The 20,351-nt window shown below is 43.1% G+C and overlaps 1 protein-coding gene across 1 annotated transcript in view; it reads right to left on the reverse strand.

Moving 5' to 3' along the window:
* The window catches only part of LOC133577722 (plexin domain-containing protein 1-like), a 34,687-nt gene that overhangs the window by 1,090 nt on the left and 13,246 nt on the right, over positions 1-20,351 (reverse strand). The window contains exons 2-11 of the mRNA XM_061931708.2: positions 18,785-18,918; positions 10,366-10,509; positions 10,218-10,287; positions 7,206-7,328; positions 7,021-7,139; positions 6,857-6,956; positions 6,688-6,783; positions 6,525-6,606; positions 6,394-6,454; positions 6,203-6,323 (exon numbers count right to left, since the gene is read on the reverse strand). Coding sequence (XP_061787692.1) covers positions 6,203-6,323; positions 6,394-6,454; positions 6,525-6,606; positions 6,688-6,783; positions 6,857-6,956; positions 7,021-7,139; positions 7,206-7,328; positions 10,218-10,287; positions 10,366-10,509; positions 18,785-18,918 — 1,050 coding nt within the window. The remainder of the gene's footprint in view (positions 1-6,202; positions 6,324-6,393; positions 6,455-6,524; positions 6,607-6,687; positions 6,784-6,856; positions 6,957-7,020; positions 7,140-7,205; positions 7,329-10,217; positions 10,288-10,365; positions 10,510-18,784; positions 18,919-20,351) is intronic.

Consider the following 20,351-nt stretch of genomic DNA (forward strand, 5'->3'; position numbering starts at 1 on the left):
TCGGTTCTTGGCCCTGCACTCTTTAGTATTTACATGCTGCCGCTAGGCGACATCATACGCAAATACGGTGTTAGCTTTCATTGTTATGCTGATGACAGCCAACTCTACATGCCCCTAAAGCTGACCAACACGCCGGATTGTAGTCAGCTGGAGGCGTGTCTTAATGAAATTAAACAATGGATGTCCGCTAACTTCTTGCAACTCAACGCCAAGAAAACGGAAATGCTGATTATCGGTTCTGCTAAACACCGACATTTATTTAATAATACCACCTTAACATTTGACAACCAAACAATTACACAAAGCGACTCAGTAAAGAATCTGGGTATTATCTTCCACCCAACTCTCTCCTTTGAGTCACACATTAAGAGTGTTACTGAAACAACTCTCTCCTTTGAGTCACACATTAAGAGTGTTACTAAAACGGCCTTCTTTCATCTCCGTAATATCGCTAAAATTCGTTCTATTTTATCCACTAGCGACGCTGAGATCATTATTCATGCGTTCGTTACGTCTCGTCTCGACTACTGTAACGTATTATTTTGGGGTCTCCCTATGTCTAGCATTAAAAGATTACAGTTGGTACAAAATGCGGCTGCTAGACTTTTGACAAGAACAAGAAAGTTTGATCATATTACGCCTATACTGTATATACCTTTATATACATATATACATATATATATACCTATACTGGCTCACCTGCACTGGCTTCCTGTGCACTTAAAATGTGACTTTAAGGTTTTACTACTTACGTATAAAATACTACACGGTCTAGCTCCGTCCTATCTTGCCGATTGTATTGTACCATATGTGCCGGCAAGAAATCTGCGTTCAAAGAACTCCGGCTTATTAGTGATTCCCAGAGCCCAAAAAAAGTCTGTGGCTATAGAGCGTTTTCTATTGGGGCTCCAGTACTATGGAATGCCCTCCCGGTAACAGTTAGAGATGCTACCTCAGTAGAAGCATTTAAGTCCCATCTTAAAACTCATTTGTATACTCTAGCCTTTAAATAGACCTCCCTTTTAGACCAGTTGATCTGCCGTTTCTTTTCTGCTCTGCCCCCCTCTCCTTCGTGGAGGGGGCGGGGGACACAGGTTCGGTGGCCATGGATGAAGCGCTGGCTGTCCAAAGTCGGGACCCGGGGTGGACTGCCCGTCTTTGCATCAGTTGGGGACGTCTCTGCGCTGCTGACCTGTGTCTGCTCGGGATGGTCTCCTGCTGGCCCCACTATGGACTGGACTCTCACTATTATGTTGGATCCACTATGGACTGGACTCTCACTATTATGTTAGATCCACTACGGACTGGACTCTTACTATTATGTTAGATCCACTATGAACTGGACTCACACTATTATGTTAGATCCACTATGGACTGAACTCTCACTATTATGTTAGATCCACTATGGACTGGACTCTCATTATTATGTTAGATCCACTATGGACTGAACTCTCACACTATTATGTTAGATCCACTATGGACTGGACTCTCACTCTTATGTTAGATCCACTATGAACTGGACTCTCACTATTATGTTAGATCCACTATGGACTGGACTCTCACTATTATGTTAGATCCACTATGAACTGGACTCTCACTATTATGTTAGATCCACTATGGACTGGACTCTCACACTATTATGTTAGATTCACTATGGACTGGACTCTCACTATTATGTTAGATCCACTATGAACTGGACTCTCACTATTATGTTAGATCCACTATGGACTGGACTCTTACTATTATGTTGTATCCACTATGGACTGGACTCTCACACTATTATGTTAGATCCACTATGGACTGGACTCTCACACTATTATGTTAGATCCACTACGGACTGGACTCTTACTATTATGTTAGATCCACTATGAACTGGACTCTCACGATTATGTTAGATCCACTATGGACTGGACTCTCACACTATTATGTTAGATCCACTATGGACTGGACTCTCACTCTTATGTTAGATCCACTACGGACTGGACTCTTACTATTATGTTAGATCCACTATGGACTGGACTCTCACTATTACACTAGATCCACTACGGACTGGACTCTTACTATTATGTTAGATCCACTATGAACTGGACCCTCACTATTATTTTAGACTCTCACAATATTATGCCTGATCCACTCGACGTCCATTGCAGCGGTCGCCCAGGGGCCCACATCTGCGGGCCTCTCCATGGTTTGTCATTGTCCCAATGGGTTGAGTTTTTCCTTGCCCTGATGTGGGATCTGAGCCGAGGATGTTGTTGTGGCTTGTGCAGCCCTTTGAGACACTCGTAATTTAGGGCTATATAAGTAAACATTGATTGATTTCTGATTCTGATTCTGGTTCTGATTACTCTTCACTCCATTTGAGTGCACCTTTTGAATTTCCGCCTGTGGATTAATAAAATATTTCCGAGTCTGATGATTGAAAACAGCCAAGGCAGTCAGGTAGTCTGGATAGCAGCCATGAGACGATCAAACATGACTTTTAACGCCATCACCTGGTACATGTTGGTGTTACGGCATTTTCACCCCGCTAAGTATGAGTCAAAGCCTTTTATTCTGTTTCACATGTAGCATTTAGTAGGATGTTAGCGTCAGCCAAGCTAACTGTGGGCTACAAACAAAGTACAGTATTTTGGAAAAAAGCATGTTTGTTTACTTTTAGTCTTGGCTAAGCACAAAAATGACAGCCGTGAGACGATCAAACATGACTTTTAACACCATCACCTGGTACATGTCGGTGTTACTCACGGCATTTTCACCCCGCTAAGTTTGAGTCAAAGCATGTTTTATTCTGTTTCACATGTAGCATTTAGTAGGATGTTAGCATTAGCCAAGCTAACTGTGGGCTACAAACAAAGTACAGTATTTTGGAAAAAAGCATGTTGTCTGTTTACTTTTAGTCTTGGCTAAGCACAAAAATGACAGTATTCTTTTCAGAGAGGTAGCACAGAGATCAAAGTATTTCAAAGTAACAATGGGCTTGTTTTTTTTCCAGGGAAATCTGCTTATGAAACGAGACCGGGCATCATCACTCCATCTCGGAACACGTTAGAGACCAAAGATATAGATTGTGCCCAATTTGAACGGAAGACAATGGGCCTTTACACACTTTGCATTCTGGAGATCTTCACCGGTAAAAAAACGGACTAAAATATATACAAGTTTAAATTTGACAATTGTCAGAAATATTGTATGTAAAGTATCCAAAAACTTTCCGTTCTCTAAGTTCCCAATGAACAGACAAGAGGTTGTCTTTGTTGCACCAAGCAAAGGCTTGGAAAATTCCATTGTGTACGATGGGAGGAGACGGGAGGGGGGGTTATCTATTGTGATCCAAGACCGATCCAAGCTGAATCCAGGACCAGCCCAAGCCCGAGGCATCTTTTCCTTTTGTGTTAATGTGACCGAAAACAATGACTGTTTACATACTCCCCATTCCTTTAGAAACAGCTGTTATGTAAACAGGGAAAATCCAAATAAAAAGAGGTGGCATACAATCTTTCGCCAGAGCGTGGTGGAAGACTGTACAGAGAGTACAGTCGCCACGTTTCTCCTCAATTGAGCCAAATTGAATTCTGTCTGTGTTTATTTCTTTGCTTCTTGTCTCGTTTAATAGATGTCATCAGTGTTTGAACCTGACAACAATGGCGGCATATTACTTACATCTCTTGTTCGTTAGACGTGCTCATGTGGATCAATTCCACCAATTTAACTTATATTTTCCAAGTAGCGAGCCTTTGGAACAGGGTACAGTTTGCATTGTCGGAGGCAGATATTTACATATATCCGAATTTAAGTTGTACTTCTTTCATTTCTTAGTCATATTTGAAAACAGCTCGTGTTTTCCATTTCTTCTCTTGATGCTCTGTCAGCAAGTAAACTGTGTGTGGTAACCTTGAGTTCTTTGGAATGTATTATGGCTAGGGAGACGTTGTGCTTGTATTATGGCTAGGGAGGGGGAAGGAAAGAGGGGTTTTTGGCGTTGGGAAGACAGACCATTTTGGGGAGGCGCAATAGAATGTTCTAGGGTTAGACTGGTCTCAAAATGTATATTGGCAAAGCTTTGAAAATATACAACAAAATACATATTCTGTCTCTGGTGGTTTTTCAACTCAGCTTTAAAGTGTCGTAAAGAGCTTGGGAGCAAATTGTGACTTGAATTCCCTGGGAGGAACAACTGGTCCAAAACGCAACAGCATCTATCGATCCATTTTAACCCAATTTGTTGCTCTCTCTCACATGTACAGTAAAGCCATGTAAACCAATAAAAATGGCTACCGCGGCCCCACGATAGATCGCAAAATCCTGCGCCCTTTTGAGCCCTATTGGCCGCAGCGATAATCAGTTGTAATACACTTTCCCACCACTTGTGGCGGTAATGACAAAATCAAACAAACAGGAGTTTCTTAAGCGCAAAAATTAGGACCAAAGTGGTGAAGCTGTCTTTTATTTCGCACTTACATTTTTATGACAGTTTGGTTAAGAAACATACATGATTATTCTTCAGTTATTATAATTTAGTTAGAATATATTTATGTTAATTGTATGTACATTTATTTTTCATCAGTTCTTTTGAGTCCCTTCTTTGGCAGAATATTTATTTGCTATTTATTTTTGCAATCAGCCTGACCAAAGACTTGATAATGATTTTGTGATTAACACATGCTGGCGTTTTATCCTGTTAAAGGGAAAGTCAGTTAGATATAATTATTGAATTAAGGGTGACAATTGAGGGTAAGATAAACTAATTCAGTGTTAATATTTAGGGTGCGCTAGCTGTTCCAAGTCGGCACCCGGGGTGGACCACTCCTCTGTGCATCAGTTGGGGACGTCTCTGTCTCCACTCAAAATGATCCTCTGCTGGCCCCACTATGGACTGGACTCTCACATTATTAATTAAATCCACTACGGACTGGACTCTCACATTATTAACTAGATCCACTATGGACTGGACTCTCACATTATTATGTTAGATCCACTATGGACTGGACTCTCACACTATTATGTTAGATCCACTATGGACTGGACTCTCACATTATTAACTAGATCCACTATGGACTGGACTCTCACACTATTATGTTAGATCCACTATGGACTGGACTCTAACTATGATGTTAAATCCACTATGGACTGGGCTCTCACACTATTATGTTAGATCCAGTATGGACTGGACTCCCACACTATTATGTTAGATCCACTATGGACTGGACTCTCACACTATTATGTTAGATCCACTATGGACTGGACTCTCACACTATTAACTAGATCCACTATGGACTAGACTCTCACATTATTAACTAGATCCACTATGAACTGGACTCTCACACTATTAACTAGATCCACTATGGACTGGATCTCACATTATTATGTTAGATCCACTATGGACTGGACTCTCACAATATTATGTTAGATCCACTATGGACTGGACTCTCACACTATTATGTTTGATCCACTATGGACTGGACTCTCACTATTATGTTAGATCCACTATGGACTGGACTCTCACTATTATGTTAGATCCACTATGGACTGGATTCTCACGATTATGTTAGATCCACTATGGACTGGACTCTCACACTATTATGTTAGCTCCACTATGGACTGGACTCTAACTATGATGTTAAATCCACTATGGACTGGGCTCTCACACTATTATGTTAGATCCAGTATGGACTGGACTCCCACACTATTATGTTAGATCCACTATGGACTGGACTCTCACACTATTATGTTAGATCCACTATGGACTGGACTCTCACACTATTAACTAGATCCACTATGGACTGGACTCTCACATTATTAACTAGATCCACTATGAACTGGACTCTCACACTATTAACTAGATCCACTATGGACTGGACTCTCACATTATTAACTAGATCCACTCCACATCCATTGCACCAGTCGCCCAGGGGGAGGGGGAGTCCCCACATCTGCGGTCCCCTCCGAGGTTTCTCATTGTGCCCATTGGGTTGAGTTTTTTCTTGCCCTGATGTGGGATCTGAGCCGAGGATGTCATTGTGGCTTGTGCAGCCCTTTGAGACACTTGTGATTTAGGGCTATATAAGTAAACTTTGATTGATTGATTGATTGATTGAGCTAAGCCCCCGGCCCGTCTGTAGTGGAAAGGTTAAGAACACCTGTTGTAGTCTACACTTCCCTGGCATTGCTGCCCTCTGGTGGCCACTCCCTATTAACTCACCCCTGGTCACAGGCTCGTCCTGCAGCTCCGTGGCAAAGGAAGTTGAGGGAGAAAGTGAGGAGTGGTTGTAGGAGAGGGTGGAATCTTCTGGCAAGTTGTAGTCCTCACATGTGCCTTTAGCCTGAGCACAGTGAACGTAACATTCCTCAAAAGGAACAGTGTATGCCTATGAACGAGGTCGAGTTTCTCACCTCTTCAGGACAGTTGTAATCCAACCACTCTTGCCTCAGACGGTCGATCCCGTCGGAGCATCTGAAACCCAAAAAGTGACACGGAAAGATTCTCCTGATGCTTGATCAACAACAAGAGAGCGAGAGTTTACCGCTGAAGCGTGTTGCACCACCCGCAGCCGCTGGTCAGGTTGGACGCCAGGCAGAGTTCGCAGGAGGTGTGTTGAGGACAAGCTGCAAGGGGGGGGGACACAGACACGGAGACGCTGAGTGGCCAACGCCGGGACCTAAGCGCGCCGTCACCTCTCAACTCACTGGGCAGCGGAGTGAACTCGAAGGCGGATCCGTTGACGATCTTGGTGGTGTTGATTTCCACGCGGTGATACTCGTAGATGGTCCGCTGCTTTGCGTCTTCAAGGCAAACGCATGCTTAGCGTAAGCTACGGCTGCTTTGCAAACTGAGCGAGCGGGATGATTCGCTGACCTGACACCTCCGCAGACGGGAGGTACGCCATGAAGGCGTCGGACAGCCCCACCTTGACGGGATGTTCGATAGAGTTGATCGTGTCTACTGGCACCGGGATCTGGGCCGCAACACAAGATGATCACAACCGAATCGGGACAAGCGGGTGTTGAAAAGCAGCGCACCTCTCTGTAGTTGAACACCACCGTTCCATTTATGTGCAGGGCCGCCTGGAAGGTAAATGCCCCTTCGGCCTCTCGCTCCTTTAGCCGCACTTGGTCCCACTGGACCACGAACAGATTACCTGGAAACAGATTACCTGCTCAAACCTTGCCACCTTTGCGAACACAAGTTGTTTTCTTATGCTTACCGTTGTCTGAGAACCTAACAGTGGAGTTTTGGGAGAAACTGGGATCGAAGTTGGCCATGAGGGGAGCAATGTACTGGGTGGCGGTCAGCATGCGGTGGGTGATCTCCCCCATGAAGATGAAGCCTACGGAGAGAAATGACGCATCACGTTACAGCCAAACGAGGCGTCTCATATTCGTGTTCAAATTAAAGATGCATCTGTAATCATCATGGAACAATGAGGTGCCCAAAGATTTCATTAAGTTTTTTCCCAACCCTAACCCAATTTTTTGTACGATGTCCGAATTGGACCCATTCAGGCTCTGGAGGGGTTCTGGAAGGAACCCAAAGGGTCCTAATGATAAATGGAGTGCCAAAAAGGTTCGGAATGCATCCCTGGCCCTGCCCCTGAACTCTAAGGGTACATTTTGGACCTTTTCTGAACACTTTTAGAGGTAAGCCTCCTTTGGGGTACGATGGTCTTTTTTGGGTACTTAGGCATAGAGATGAGTACTGAATTCAGTACTTTTTTGGCACCGACCGCAACGGTGCAACACTATGTTACCGTCACGTCCGGTTGCCTACTCGGCTCTTCGCACTTCGGCACTTGGCGATCACTTGAGCAGGACTGAGGGCGGACTCAGTGAAACTAACTCGAGGTAATGTTTCAATTTTCAATGCCACTTGGGAAATTGACTCAAAAAACGTTCCAACAACAGTAAAGTAAAATCTCGGCCCTACCTTCACTGCAACGATCAAGTTGATCCTACTTTTGGCAGAAAAAACTTTTAGATGCAGTGTATCTTCAACTCCTGCCTCATCTCTGGTGACCCTTTAACATGAGCAACAACAAGACGTAGCAGTGAGGACTACATGGAGCTCGGTGCGCAACTCAATGCTAACAAGACTGCTATCAGTTATACGGACAATGCTGGGCGGAGGTGAACTCCACATGACATTGGTGAGGCTTTGGCATGAGCGATGAGGAATAACAACGCGGGACACGCAATCCTAACAACACAGAATGCTTTCGACCCGGCTAATGGTCGTAGCTAAGACTGTCAAGTTGACCAACTTCAGGCAGAACAATTTACGCCTGGAAGCCCAGTATTATTGTAGTGGCCGGGTGATAACCATATGAATGAAGCTTTGGAGGATCCTCCAGGCGAGCTACCAACAGTAATTCCTGACCTGGTTCTGCTAATCAAACTGATCCATGCTTTAACTTTACCAAAGACTCCTTTTGTTACTTCTCAGTGCCGATGGTGGAATCATTTCCAAAGGTGGGACATAGCCTTTACGTAGGGGGGTTGGTTAAATCAAAGTTTTGAACATCCATCCTTCCATTTTCTACCGCTTGTCCCTTTTGGGGTCGCGGGGGGTGCTGGAGCCTATCTCAGCTGCATTCGGGCGGAAGGCGGGGTACACCTTGGACAAGTCGCCACCTCATCACAGGGCCAACGCAGATAGACAGACAACATTCACTCTCACATTCACACACTCGGGACCATTTAGTGTTGCCAATCAACCTATCCCCAGGTGCATGACTTTGGAGGTGGGAGGGGCCTATCCACAGGTGCATGTCTTTGGAGGTGAGAGGAAGCTGGAGTACCCGGAGGGAACCTACACAGTCACGGGGAGAACATGCAAACTCCACACAGATAGATCCGAGCCCGGGATTGAACTCAGGACTACTCAGGACCTTCGTATTGTGAGGCACATGCACTAACCCCTTTTTCCACCGTGCTGCCCAAAATTTTGAACAGTTACAACAATATTCTGTGCAGAAGGCAGTAAAAGTACTTTTTTTGTGAGGTTTTTCTCCAATGCTTTGCTGCCGCCTGTCTGCCTTCTCTTGCAGCGCCTCTCTGGCAGTCCTGGGCAGAGTCTCTCTCTCACACCTGTGGGCGGTTAGCAATTAGGCCTTTCTAAGCCCTGTTCACCGCCACAGCCAGTGCCAAGTATTGACTATGGTTCACTCGACTCCAAGCTTGTTACAACTTGATTGGCTCCATTCTGATCTTCTCTCCCGTTGGCTCCGCTCAAACCTACCACTTTTAGCTTCATCCTGGTACAGTTGTGTAGCCATTCCGTTTGAGTGTGCCTTTTGAATTTCCCCCTGTGGGTTAATACAGTATTTCTGATTCTGATTGTAGTTCTGACTATTCTCTACTATGTTTGAGTGCGGCTTTTGAATTTCCGTCTGTGGATTAATAAAGTATTTCTGATTCTGATTATTCTCCACTCTGTTTGAGTGCACCTCTTGAATTTCCCCCTGGGGATTAATAAACCATTTCTGATTCTAGTTCTGTTTATTCTCCACTCTGTTTGAGTGCACCTCTTGAATTTCCCCCTGGGGATTAATAAACCATTTCTGATTCTAGTTCTGTTTATTCTCCATTCCGTTTGAGTGCACCTTTTGAATTTCCTCCTGGGGATTAATAAAGTATTTCTGATTCTGATTCTGGTTGTAATGATTCTTCACTCCGTTTGAGTGCACCTTTTGAATTTCCCCCTGTGGGTTAATAAAATATTTCTGAATTTGATTCTGGTTCTGACTATTGTCCACTATGTTTGAGTGCGGCTTTTGAATTTCCCCCTGTGGGTTAAGAAATTATTTCTGATTCTGATTCTGGTTCTGACTATTCTCCACTATGTTTGAGTGCGGCTTTTGATTTTCCGCCTGTGGATTAAAAAAGTATTTCTGATACTGATTATTCTCGACTCCGTTTGAGTGTGCCTTTTGAATTCCCCCCCGGGGATTAATAAACTATTTCGGATTGTGAGTGTGATTCTGATTATTCTCCACTCCGTTTGAATGCACCTTTTGAATTTTTGCCTGTGGATGAATCTGATTCTGTTTATTATTTGTTTTTCACTCCATGTGAGTGCACTTGTTGCTATTACAAATTGTATTTTTTTCTAGGTGTCCATCTCTGCATCGGGGTCTGATTCCGGCTTAAGCCGTCCTAATATTGTTAAAGGCTCTCTGCATGAAAGAGGCGTCCACATTTAGTGTGACGATAAAACTCACCACCAGTTGCAACGATGATTTGTCTCACGTTATGTCCGTAAAAAGGGAAGTCAAAAGACAGCGCCACCATCTGGAAGAAAGCGACACATGACGTACACACATTGTACGTTTCATGCTAGTCGTGCGTGTGTGTGCGCACACTTCTTACCGCCGCTTGCCGGTGCGCATTGGACAGGATGCCGTGGATTCGGACTTGGCTCTTGTGCAGAGAGTCCAGATCCACCCACAAGTCTTTGGTGCGTCTGTCTTCAGGGCCAAAACTCTGCCAGCTGTAGTAGCGCTGAGAGTCCTCCTGCACGACAACAACAGGTGTGTGGCAGGGACCTCACCTTTCCACCAGGTGACGCATAAATGAAGTTTTGTTTTGTTTCACCTTAAATTCATATGCTCTCGTCATACCTTTGTGAAGTTGGCCCCCCGTTCTCATCGCAAATGTTAAAATAACACTGTCATTTGTTTGTGCTACTTTTTGTGCGGTAAAAATGTTTGTTTGTGCCGTTACAGTTTTTAAGTTATTCTACCCCCTTGCCTTGTTAAAATCTCCCCAAAGTTGTCCCAAATGTTTATGCTGGTTTGTGCTACCATTATACCTGCCGAACTATTGTAGTTTTTATGTCATTACAATGTATTTATTCAAAACCACCTCGTCAAAATCTCCCCAAACTTGTCCCATTTGTTTGTGCAGCAAATGTTCTTATTATTTATAACACAGTTTAATTAATGCATGCTTGTTTTTTTTTCTTCCGCGTTCTTTTTCCTTTTCCGCAGGAGCCAGCAATAGGCGTTAACAAAATAAAAGCATGTAAACAACATACGCAAATGCGCGATAAAAAAATTGTCGGCGTTAATAGATTGATGCGTTAACTCGAAATTAATGCATTAACTTGCCCACCCCTAATACATTTAATTAAAAAAAAAAAATATATATATATATTTTGCTAAAAACATCAAAATTAATTGTATTTTTATTTGTATTTTTTCTGACTCCTTATTACATCCAGTCATAGAATTATACATTAAAATAAACATATTTGAAATCATTAATTTTAAATGATCATAATAATTCATTTAAAATGACCATATTTAATTATCAAAATTGCTTGTTTATCAACAACTTTAGCATTTTATTCATTACATTTTGAAGCTCTCAGAAGCCAAGTTATGTTACATTCCTTAAGATTTATGCAAGTTTGAAGTATCAATTATCTAAACACAGTTTTGTTTGCATACTTTCAGGATGTAGGTATATATATATATATATATATATATATATATATATATATATATATATATATATGTATGTGTGGGAAAAAAAATCACAAGACTATTTCATCTCTACAGGCCTGTTTCATGAGGGGGGGTACCCTCAATCATCAGGAGATTTTAATGGGAGCATTCGCATACCATGGTTTATATAGGGCACAGAGTGGGTGGGTACAGGCTGGCCTAGGGGCGTGGTGATTGGCTCATGTGTTACCTAGGAGGTGTTTCCGTCTATGGCGGCATGCTGTTACAATTTCATCCTCCATCTAGCAAAGCTGAATTTGACCAAGCAACCCCCCCGTACCAAAAAGCCCTTGATGAAAGCGGATACAATTTCACCCTCACCTATGAACCCACGCCAGGAAACCAGCCAAAAAAGAACAGAAAACGAAACGACATCATCTGGTACAACCCCCCATACAGCAAAAACGTCTCAACTAACATTGGACACAAATTCCTCAATCTGATTGACAAACACTTTCCCAAAGACAACACCCTAAGAAAAGTATTCAACAAGAACAACATTAAATTGAGCTACAGCTGCATGAACAATATACGACAAATCATCTCAAACCACAACAAAACAATTGCAAATGAGCCTTCGGCCCCCAGACAGAGCGACTCCAAAACCAACAAAGGCTGTAACTGTCAAAAGAAACCTGATTGCCCTCTCAACGGGGGGTGCTTACAAACATCAGTTGTCTACCAATCTAAGGGAATACGCAAGGACATTAACACATCCGACACATATGTAGGATTAACCGAGGGAGAATTCAAAACCAGATGGAACAATCACAAGGCTTCTTTCAGGAACAAAAACCTGCGAAATACCACAGAACTCAGCAAACACATTTGGGACCTCAAAGACAATAATGTTGAATATTCAATAACATGGCAAATTCTTGCATCCAGCACACCTTACAATAGTGGTAATAAAAGATGCAACCTATGCTTGAAAGAGAAACTGTTTATTATTTACCGTCCAGACCTGTCATCCCTCAACAAGCGCAGCGAAATTGTAACAGCATGCCGCCACAGACGGAAACACCTCCTAGGTAACACATGAGCCAATCACCACGCCCCTAGGCCAGCCTGTACCCACCCACTCTGTGCCCTATATAAACCATGGTATGCGAATGCTCCCATTAAAATCTCCTGATGATTGAGGGTACCCCCCCTCATGAAACAGGCCTGTAGAGATGAAATAGTCTTGTGATTTTTTTCCCCACACATACATATATTGCGCTCTACTACGGTATCGAGCACTATTTTTTGGATAACCTTATTAGGACATATATATATATATATATATATATATATATATATATATATATATATATATATATATATATATATATATATATATATATATATATATATATAGAGATGAAATATATATATATATAGAGATGAAATAGTCTTGTGATTTTTTTCCCCCACACATACATATATATATGTATATATATATATATATATATATATATATATATATATATATATATATATATATATATATATATGTGTGTATGTATGTGTGTGTACATTTAATATTCCATCCATCCATTTTCTACCGCTTGTCCCTTTTGGGGTTGCGAGGGGTCGCAATATTTTATATTAATATAATGGATATATAATTCATATAATTGGTTATTAGGAGTATGTGAAAGTTCGACCTTTACCTCGTTTACTACCTCTTTAAAGTTTTGTAATCAATCAGCTAAAATGCGGCAAAACATGGATAAGTGTGGAGAGAGTGTTTTGCATTTTTCCCATCATGCATTGTAATGGATTTTAATGGGTGTAATTTAGAAATGTTTATGGTGCTTGAACGTTTTTTGTTTTTTTATAACATCCACAAAGTTCAGTGCGCAGGTTGTGTAATGTGTGTTCATTTTTTGTGTTGGTTAGGTTGCCTTTTTTTTAATTTTTATTTTATTTTATTTTTTTTTTTTTGCACTATGACTAGGGAAGGTTGTTTGGATTGAGTCACAAGTGGTGGTCCTTGACCTGATCTAATCACGCTAATCCAACGGGCAAATATTAATATTTATTTTATGGTTTCATTAGTAGATTTTTGTTCGTTTGTCCATCGTGACAAGTGAGACTCCGCCTGCCTACCATTGACCACACATCCCTGGTGTACAACACCAGCAAACTTATAGACTGATGGTGTTATTATTGTGTGTGTGTGTGTGTGTGTGTGTGTGTGTGTGTGTTCTGAAAGTGGAGCAGTTAAATGCATCGCCTCTGCTGCTCCACATACAGCAGGCGACCCATTTTTGTCCTTTGCATTTCTTCTTCCTGGCATCAGGAGAAGGGGCCGCCATTTCTAGTATTTATTGGCATTGCATACTTATACTTATTACTTATTAAAGTATTCCAATTGAGGCTCTTCCCAGGCTGTCAGGTGCATGCCCAAGCAGCAGGTGGCACTATAACCCCTAACCATTACACCAGGGGGGTCCAAAGTGTGGCCTGGGAGCCATTTGTGTTTTGTTTTTTTATTGACCCACGACACATTCCAAAGACAAATAGAAGTCCCGGATTAGAACTTTACCAAAAAAAATAAAAAATTGAATATTAAAATTTGGGAGAAATTGTGTGTGAATGCTAAAATGTACAAGCCAAGGGATATGGCTTTGAAGCGTACACATGTAAAATTAGCTCTAAAAAAAAGTTAGCATGTGTCAAGTACCAAGTTAGCTGAACCTTGGCTGCAAAATTGGCAAAAACAGTTAGCATGCTAATGTTTTTATGTTGGAATGTTCACTTTAGCGTGCTAACAGTTATCATGTTTCAAAGTACCAAGTTAAATGACTCTGAGATGTTTCGCTGTAAAATTGGCACAAAAAAAAAGCTAGCATGCGAGAAGGTTAATGATAGCATGTTGACGTTAGCATGCTAAAGTGTGTCAAGTACTCTGAGGTGTTCAATTGCAAAATTGGCCAAAAACCCCCAAAATGAGTTAGCATATGTCAAGTACCAAGTTATATGAGTCTGAGGCATTCCGCTGCGAAATTGGCTAAAAACAATAGCACGCAAAGATTACCATGCTAACAGTTAGCATGTGTCAAATACCAAGTTATATGAGTCTGAGGCGTTCGGCTGCAAAATTAGCTAAAAAAGGTAGCACGCTAAGATTACCACGCTAACAGTTAGCATGTGTCAAGCACCAAGTTGTATGAGTCTGAGGCGTTCGGCTGCAAAATTAGCTAAAAAAGTTAGCACGCTAAGATTACCACGCTAATAGTTAGCATGTATCAAGCACCAAGTTATTTGAGTCTGAGGCGTTCGGCTCCAAAATTGGCTAAAAAAGTTTGTACGCTAGAATGCTAATGCTAGCATGTTAATTTTACCATGCTAACAGTTAGCGTGTGTTAAGTACAAAGTTAAATGACTCTTGAGGTGCTCAACTGCAACGCTGACTAAAAAAGAAAAGTTAGCATATGTTAAGTACCAAGTTATTTAAGTCTGAGGTGTTCGGCTGCAAAATTGGCTAGAAAAAGTTAGCATGCTAGAATGCTAAGGCTAGCGTGTTCATTTTAATGTGCTAACAGCTAGCATGTGTTAAGTACCAAGTTAAATGATTCCTGAGGTGTTCCACTGCAACATTGACTAAAAAATAAAAGTTAGCATATGTCGAGTACCAAGTTATATGAGTCTGAGGCGTTTGGCTGAAAAATTAGCTAAAAAAGTTAGTACGCCAAGATTAGCATGCTAACAGCTAGCATGTGTCAAGTACCAAGTTATTTGAGTCTGAGACTATGTCTCCCAGCTGGCCTGGGAACGCCTCGGGATCCCCATGGGAAGAGCTGGGCGAAGTAGCTGGGGAGACGGAAGTCTGGGCTTCCCTGCTTAAGCTGCTGCCCCCGCAACCCGACTAAGCAGAAGAAGATGGATGGATGCATGGACGCTGGTTTACTACGGGCTGAGGGTTGGGGTGGAGCCTGACACGGTGAGCAGAAGGTTAGTGTCACGGCTGGTTACACCTGGCCATGCCCTATGTTGCGCTTTGTTAGTGTTCTCCGGTGTTTAGTGTCTTAGTTCCTGTCCTGTGCTTTTACTTTGGCGGCTCTTCCGGTTTTGTTGTTCACTTCTGTTCCAGAGCATTTCCCCTCACCTGTTTGCAATCGAGACCATTTAAGTTGATCCTTTTTCTACCTTCGTTGTTGTTATCTGTTCCCTGGACTGCAGGGGTGCCTTTTGATGCTACACACCACTTTGCGGACGCCGTCTGCTCCACATTTCCCGTGAGTGTTTTGCTGGGTTTTCGGTTTGTGTTGTTTTGTTTTCTTCATAGTCTGTCCGGGCAGAGCACTTCCTCTCTCTCTCAGTCGTCCTCAGACGAGCTTCCATCGGAGTCTCCAATCGTTCCGATTCTCCATACACCCGGCCAGCTACGTAGAGCTTTCAACTCCTGCATCTTTCTTCAGGATGTCCACGTACGTTAGCTGAGGATGTCCTCGCCATCGATGCCCGTGCGTTGGTTGCCATGGGACCAGCCTGCTGGCCGGGAGCCCCCGATGTCTGTGGCAGTGGCCGGCCAGCCTCATCCTCCTAGCTGTTACCTTCTTGCTGAGCCACGGCAGTTGCCCGTACAGGTCTTTGTTGGTGATGTGGATGTTCCAGTCCATATTCAGAACAGCTCGTAACATTCCGGTGTAGCACCCATCTAGTGACTTCTGCAGGGTGGGTGTCAGGGTCCATACAGGAGGACAGACTCCACAGTGGCGTGGAATAGACTCAGCTTTATGTGTCGGGGGAGATTCGAGCACCATACTCCTTTTCTGTTTGCAATCAAGACCATTTAAGTTGATCCTTTTTCAACCTTTGTTGTTGTTGTTATCTGTTCCCTGGACTGCAGAGGAGCCATTTGATGCTACGCACCACTTTGTGGATGCCGTCTGCTCCACATTTCCTGTGAGTGTTTTGCTGGGTTTTCGGTTTGTGTTGTTTTGTTTTCTTCATAGTCTGTCCGGGCAGAGCACTTCCTCTCTCTCTCAGTCGTCCTCAGACGAGCTTCCATCGGAGTCTCCAATCGTTCCGGTTCTCCATACACCCGGCCAGCTTCTTAGAGCTTTCAGCTCCCGCATCTTTCTTCAGGATGTCCACGTACGTTAGTGCGGGACGTCCTCGCCATCGATGCTCGTGCGTTGGTTCCCATAGGACCAGCCTTCTGGCCGGGAGCTCCCGATGTCTGTGGCAGTGGCCGGCCAGCCTCATCCTTCTAGCTGTTACCTTCTTGCTGAGCCTCGGCAGTTGCCCGTACAGGTCCTTGTTGGTGATGTGGATGTTTTGGTCCACATTCAGAACAACTCGTAACTTTCCGGTGTAGCACCCATCTAGGGACTTCTTCAAGGTGGGTGTAAAGGTCCATCCAGGAGGACAGACTCCACAGTGGCGTGGAATAGACTCAGCTTTATGTGTCGGGGGAGATTCGAGCACCATACTCCTTTTCTGTTTGCAATCAAAACCATTTAAGTTGATCCTTTTTCAACCTTTGTTGTTGTTGTTATCTGTTCCCTGGACTGCAGAGGAGCCATTTGATGCTACGCACCACTTTGTGGACGCCGTCTGCTCCACATTTCCTGTGAGTGTTTTGCTGGGTTTTCGGTTTGTGTTGTTTTGTTTTCTTCATAGTCTGTCCGGGCAGAGCACTTCCTCTCTCTCTCAGTCGTCCTCAGACGAGCTTCCATTGGAGTCTCCAATCGTTCCGGTTCTCCATACACCCGGCCAGCTTCTTAGAGCTTTCAGCTCCTGCATCTTTCTTCAGGATGTCCACGTACGTTAGCTGAGGATGTCCTCGCCATCGATGCAAGTGCGTTGGTTGCCATAGGACCAGCCTGCTGGCCGGGAGCTCCCGATGTCTGTGGCAGTGGCCGGCCAGCCTCATCCTCCTAGCTGTTACCTTCTTGCTGAGCCTCGGCAGTTGCCCGTACAGGTCCTTGTTGGTGATGTGGATGTTCTGGTCCACATTCAGAACAGCTCGCAACATTCCGGTGTAGCACCCATCTAGTGATTTCTGCAGGGTGGGTGTCAGGGTCCATACAGGAGGACAGACTCCACAGTGGCGTGGAATAGACTCAGCTTTATGTGTCGGGGGAGATTCGAGCACCATACTCCTTTTCTGTTTGCAATCAAGACCATTTAAGTTGATCCTTTTTCAACCTTTGTTGTTGTTGTTATCTGTTCCCTGGACTGCAGAGGAGCCATTTGATACTACGCACCACTTTGTGGATGCCGTCTGCTCCACATTTCCTGTGAGTGTTTTGCTGGGTTTTCGGTTTGTGTTGTTTTGTTTTCTTCATAGTCTGTCCGGGCAGAGCACTTCCTCTCTCTCTCAGTCGTCCTCAGACGAGCTTCCATCGGAGTCTCCAATCGTTCCGGTTCTCCATACACCCGGCCAGCTTCTTAGAGCTTTCAGCTCCCGCATCTTTCTTCAGGATGTCCACGTACGTTAGCACGGGATGTCCTCGCCATTGATGCCCGTGCGTTGGTTCCCATAGGACCAGCCTTCTGGCCGGGAACTCCCGATGTCTGTGGCAGTGGCGGGCCAGCCTCATCCTTCTAGCTGTTACCTTCTTGCTGAGCCTCGGCAGTTGCCCGTACAGGTCCTTGTTGGTGATGTGGATGTTCTGGTCCACATTCAGAACAACTCGTAACTTTCCGGTGTAGCACCCATCTAGGGACTTCTTCAAGGTGGGTGTCAGGGTCCATCTAGGAGGACAGACTCCACAATGGCGTGGAACAGACTCAGCTTTATGTGTAGGGGAAAGATTCGAGCACCACACTCTTGACATACCGTTCAGGACCCTCCACACTAGTGCCTTCCTGACCTTAAGGTCTTGTTCTGTGGAGTTCATCCAGGAACCCAAGTACTTGAAGTCATTGACCTTGCTGCTCTCGCTTTTGTTAATTTATCAATAAATATCAATTTTTTTACTGGCCACTGCTACCTCGTTCGTCTGCGATTATTTTGTAATATGTACATTTTTATGAGTATTTTACAAAGTACTTTGTCGACTTCAAACATTTTGCAAGACATTTATTCGAGGCCTCTTGTAGAGCCACACCATGTTGGACATGCTTTGAAAGACCCACATGAGCAACACTCCCATCTGGTGTTGATTAGCGGTACTGACGGCTCATAACTCACTATCATGGTGTGTTTCTCCTTTGGTCTTACCGTTTCTGTATCAAACATCTGGACGTCCAGTACAGTAGACGTGCAGCCAGTGACGAGGGATACAGTAAATTCAATCTGACATTTGGATGATACCAACTGAGAAAGGAATGTCTCTCACCACTACGTGGGTCATGTTGTCAGGCAGGAAACTGATGTCGAGCCGACCTCCCTGGGACGCCGCGCTGCGAGCCAATCTGGACCGGCTGGTGCCCGGCAGAGCGGGCGTCCCCTCAGGCGGGCCCCTCTGCACATCTGCGGCAGACATGACAGTAAGTCAAAGTATCGTGTTCAAACATACATACATATATATGTATGTACAGTATGTATGTGTATATATATATGTATGTATATATATGTGTATATATGTATATATGTATGTATATATATATGTGTGTATATATGTATATGTACAGTATGTATGTGTATGTATGTGTGTATATACAGTATGTATATATATATGTATGTATGTGTGTATATGGATGTGTATATATATATATATATATATGTATGTATGTATGTATATATGTATATGTTTGTATTTGTGTGTATATATGTATATATATGTATAAATATATATATGTATATATGTATATGTATGTATTTGTGTATATATGTGTATATATATATATATATATGTATGTATGTATGTATGTATGTATGTGTATATATGTATGCATATATATGTGTATATATGTATATATGTGTGTATATATGTATATGTATGTATATATGTATGTAAATCTTGATATGTATGTACAAACCCGTTTCCATATGAGTTGGGAAATTGTGTTAGATGTAAATATAAACGAAATACAATGATTTGCAAATCCTTTTCAAGCCATATTCAGTTGAATATGCTACAAAGACAACATATTTGATGTTCAAACTCATAAACATTTTTTTTTTGGCAAATAATCATTAACTTTAGAATTTGATGCCAGCAACACGTGACAAAGAAGTTGGGAAAGGTGGCAATAAATACTGATAAAGTTGAGGAATGCTCATCAAACACTTATTTGGAACATCCCACAGGTGTGCAGGCTAATTGGGAACAGGTGGGTGCCATGATTGGGTATAAAAGTAGATTCCATGAAATGCTCAGTCATTCACAAACAAGGACGGGGCGAGGGTCACCACTTTGTCCACAAATGCGTGAGCAAATTGTTGAACAGTTTAAGAACAACCTTTCTCAACCAGCTATTGCAAGGAATTTAGGGATTTCACCATCTACGCTCTGTAATATCATCAAAAGGTTCAGAGAATCTGGAGAAATCACTGCACGTAAGCAGCTAAGCCCGTGACCTTCCATCCCTCAGGCTGTACTGCATCAACAAGCCACATCAGTGTGTAAAGGATATCACCACATGGGCTCAGGAACACTTCAGAAACCTACTGTCAGTAACTACAGTTGGTCGCTACATCTGTAAGTGCAAGTTAAAACTCTCCTATGCAAGGCGAAAACCGTTTATCAACAACACCCAGAAACGCCGTCGGCTTCGCTGGGCCTGAGCTCATCTAAGATGGACTGATACAAAGTGGAAAAGTGTTCTCTGGTCTGACGAGTCCACATTTCAAATTGTTTTTGGAAACTGTGGACGTTGTGTCCTCCGGACCAAAGAGGAAAAGAACCATCCGGATTGTTTTAGGCGCAAAGTGTAAAAGGCAGCATGTGTGATGGTATGGGG

Source organism: Nerophis lumbriciformis, linkage group LG39 (genome assembly GCF_033978685.3).
Source record: "Nerophis lumbriciformis linkage group LG39, RoL_Nlum_v2.1, whole genome shotgun sequence".
Lineage (NCBI taxonomy): Eukaryota > Metazoa > Chordata > Actinopteri > Syngnathiformes > Syngnathidae > Nerophis > Nerophis lumbriciformis.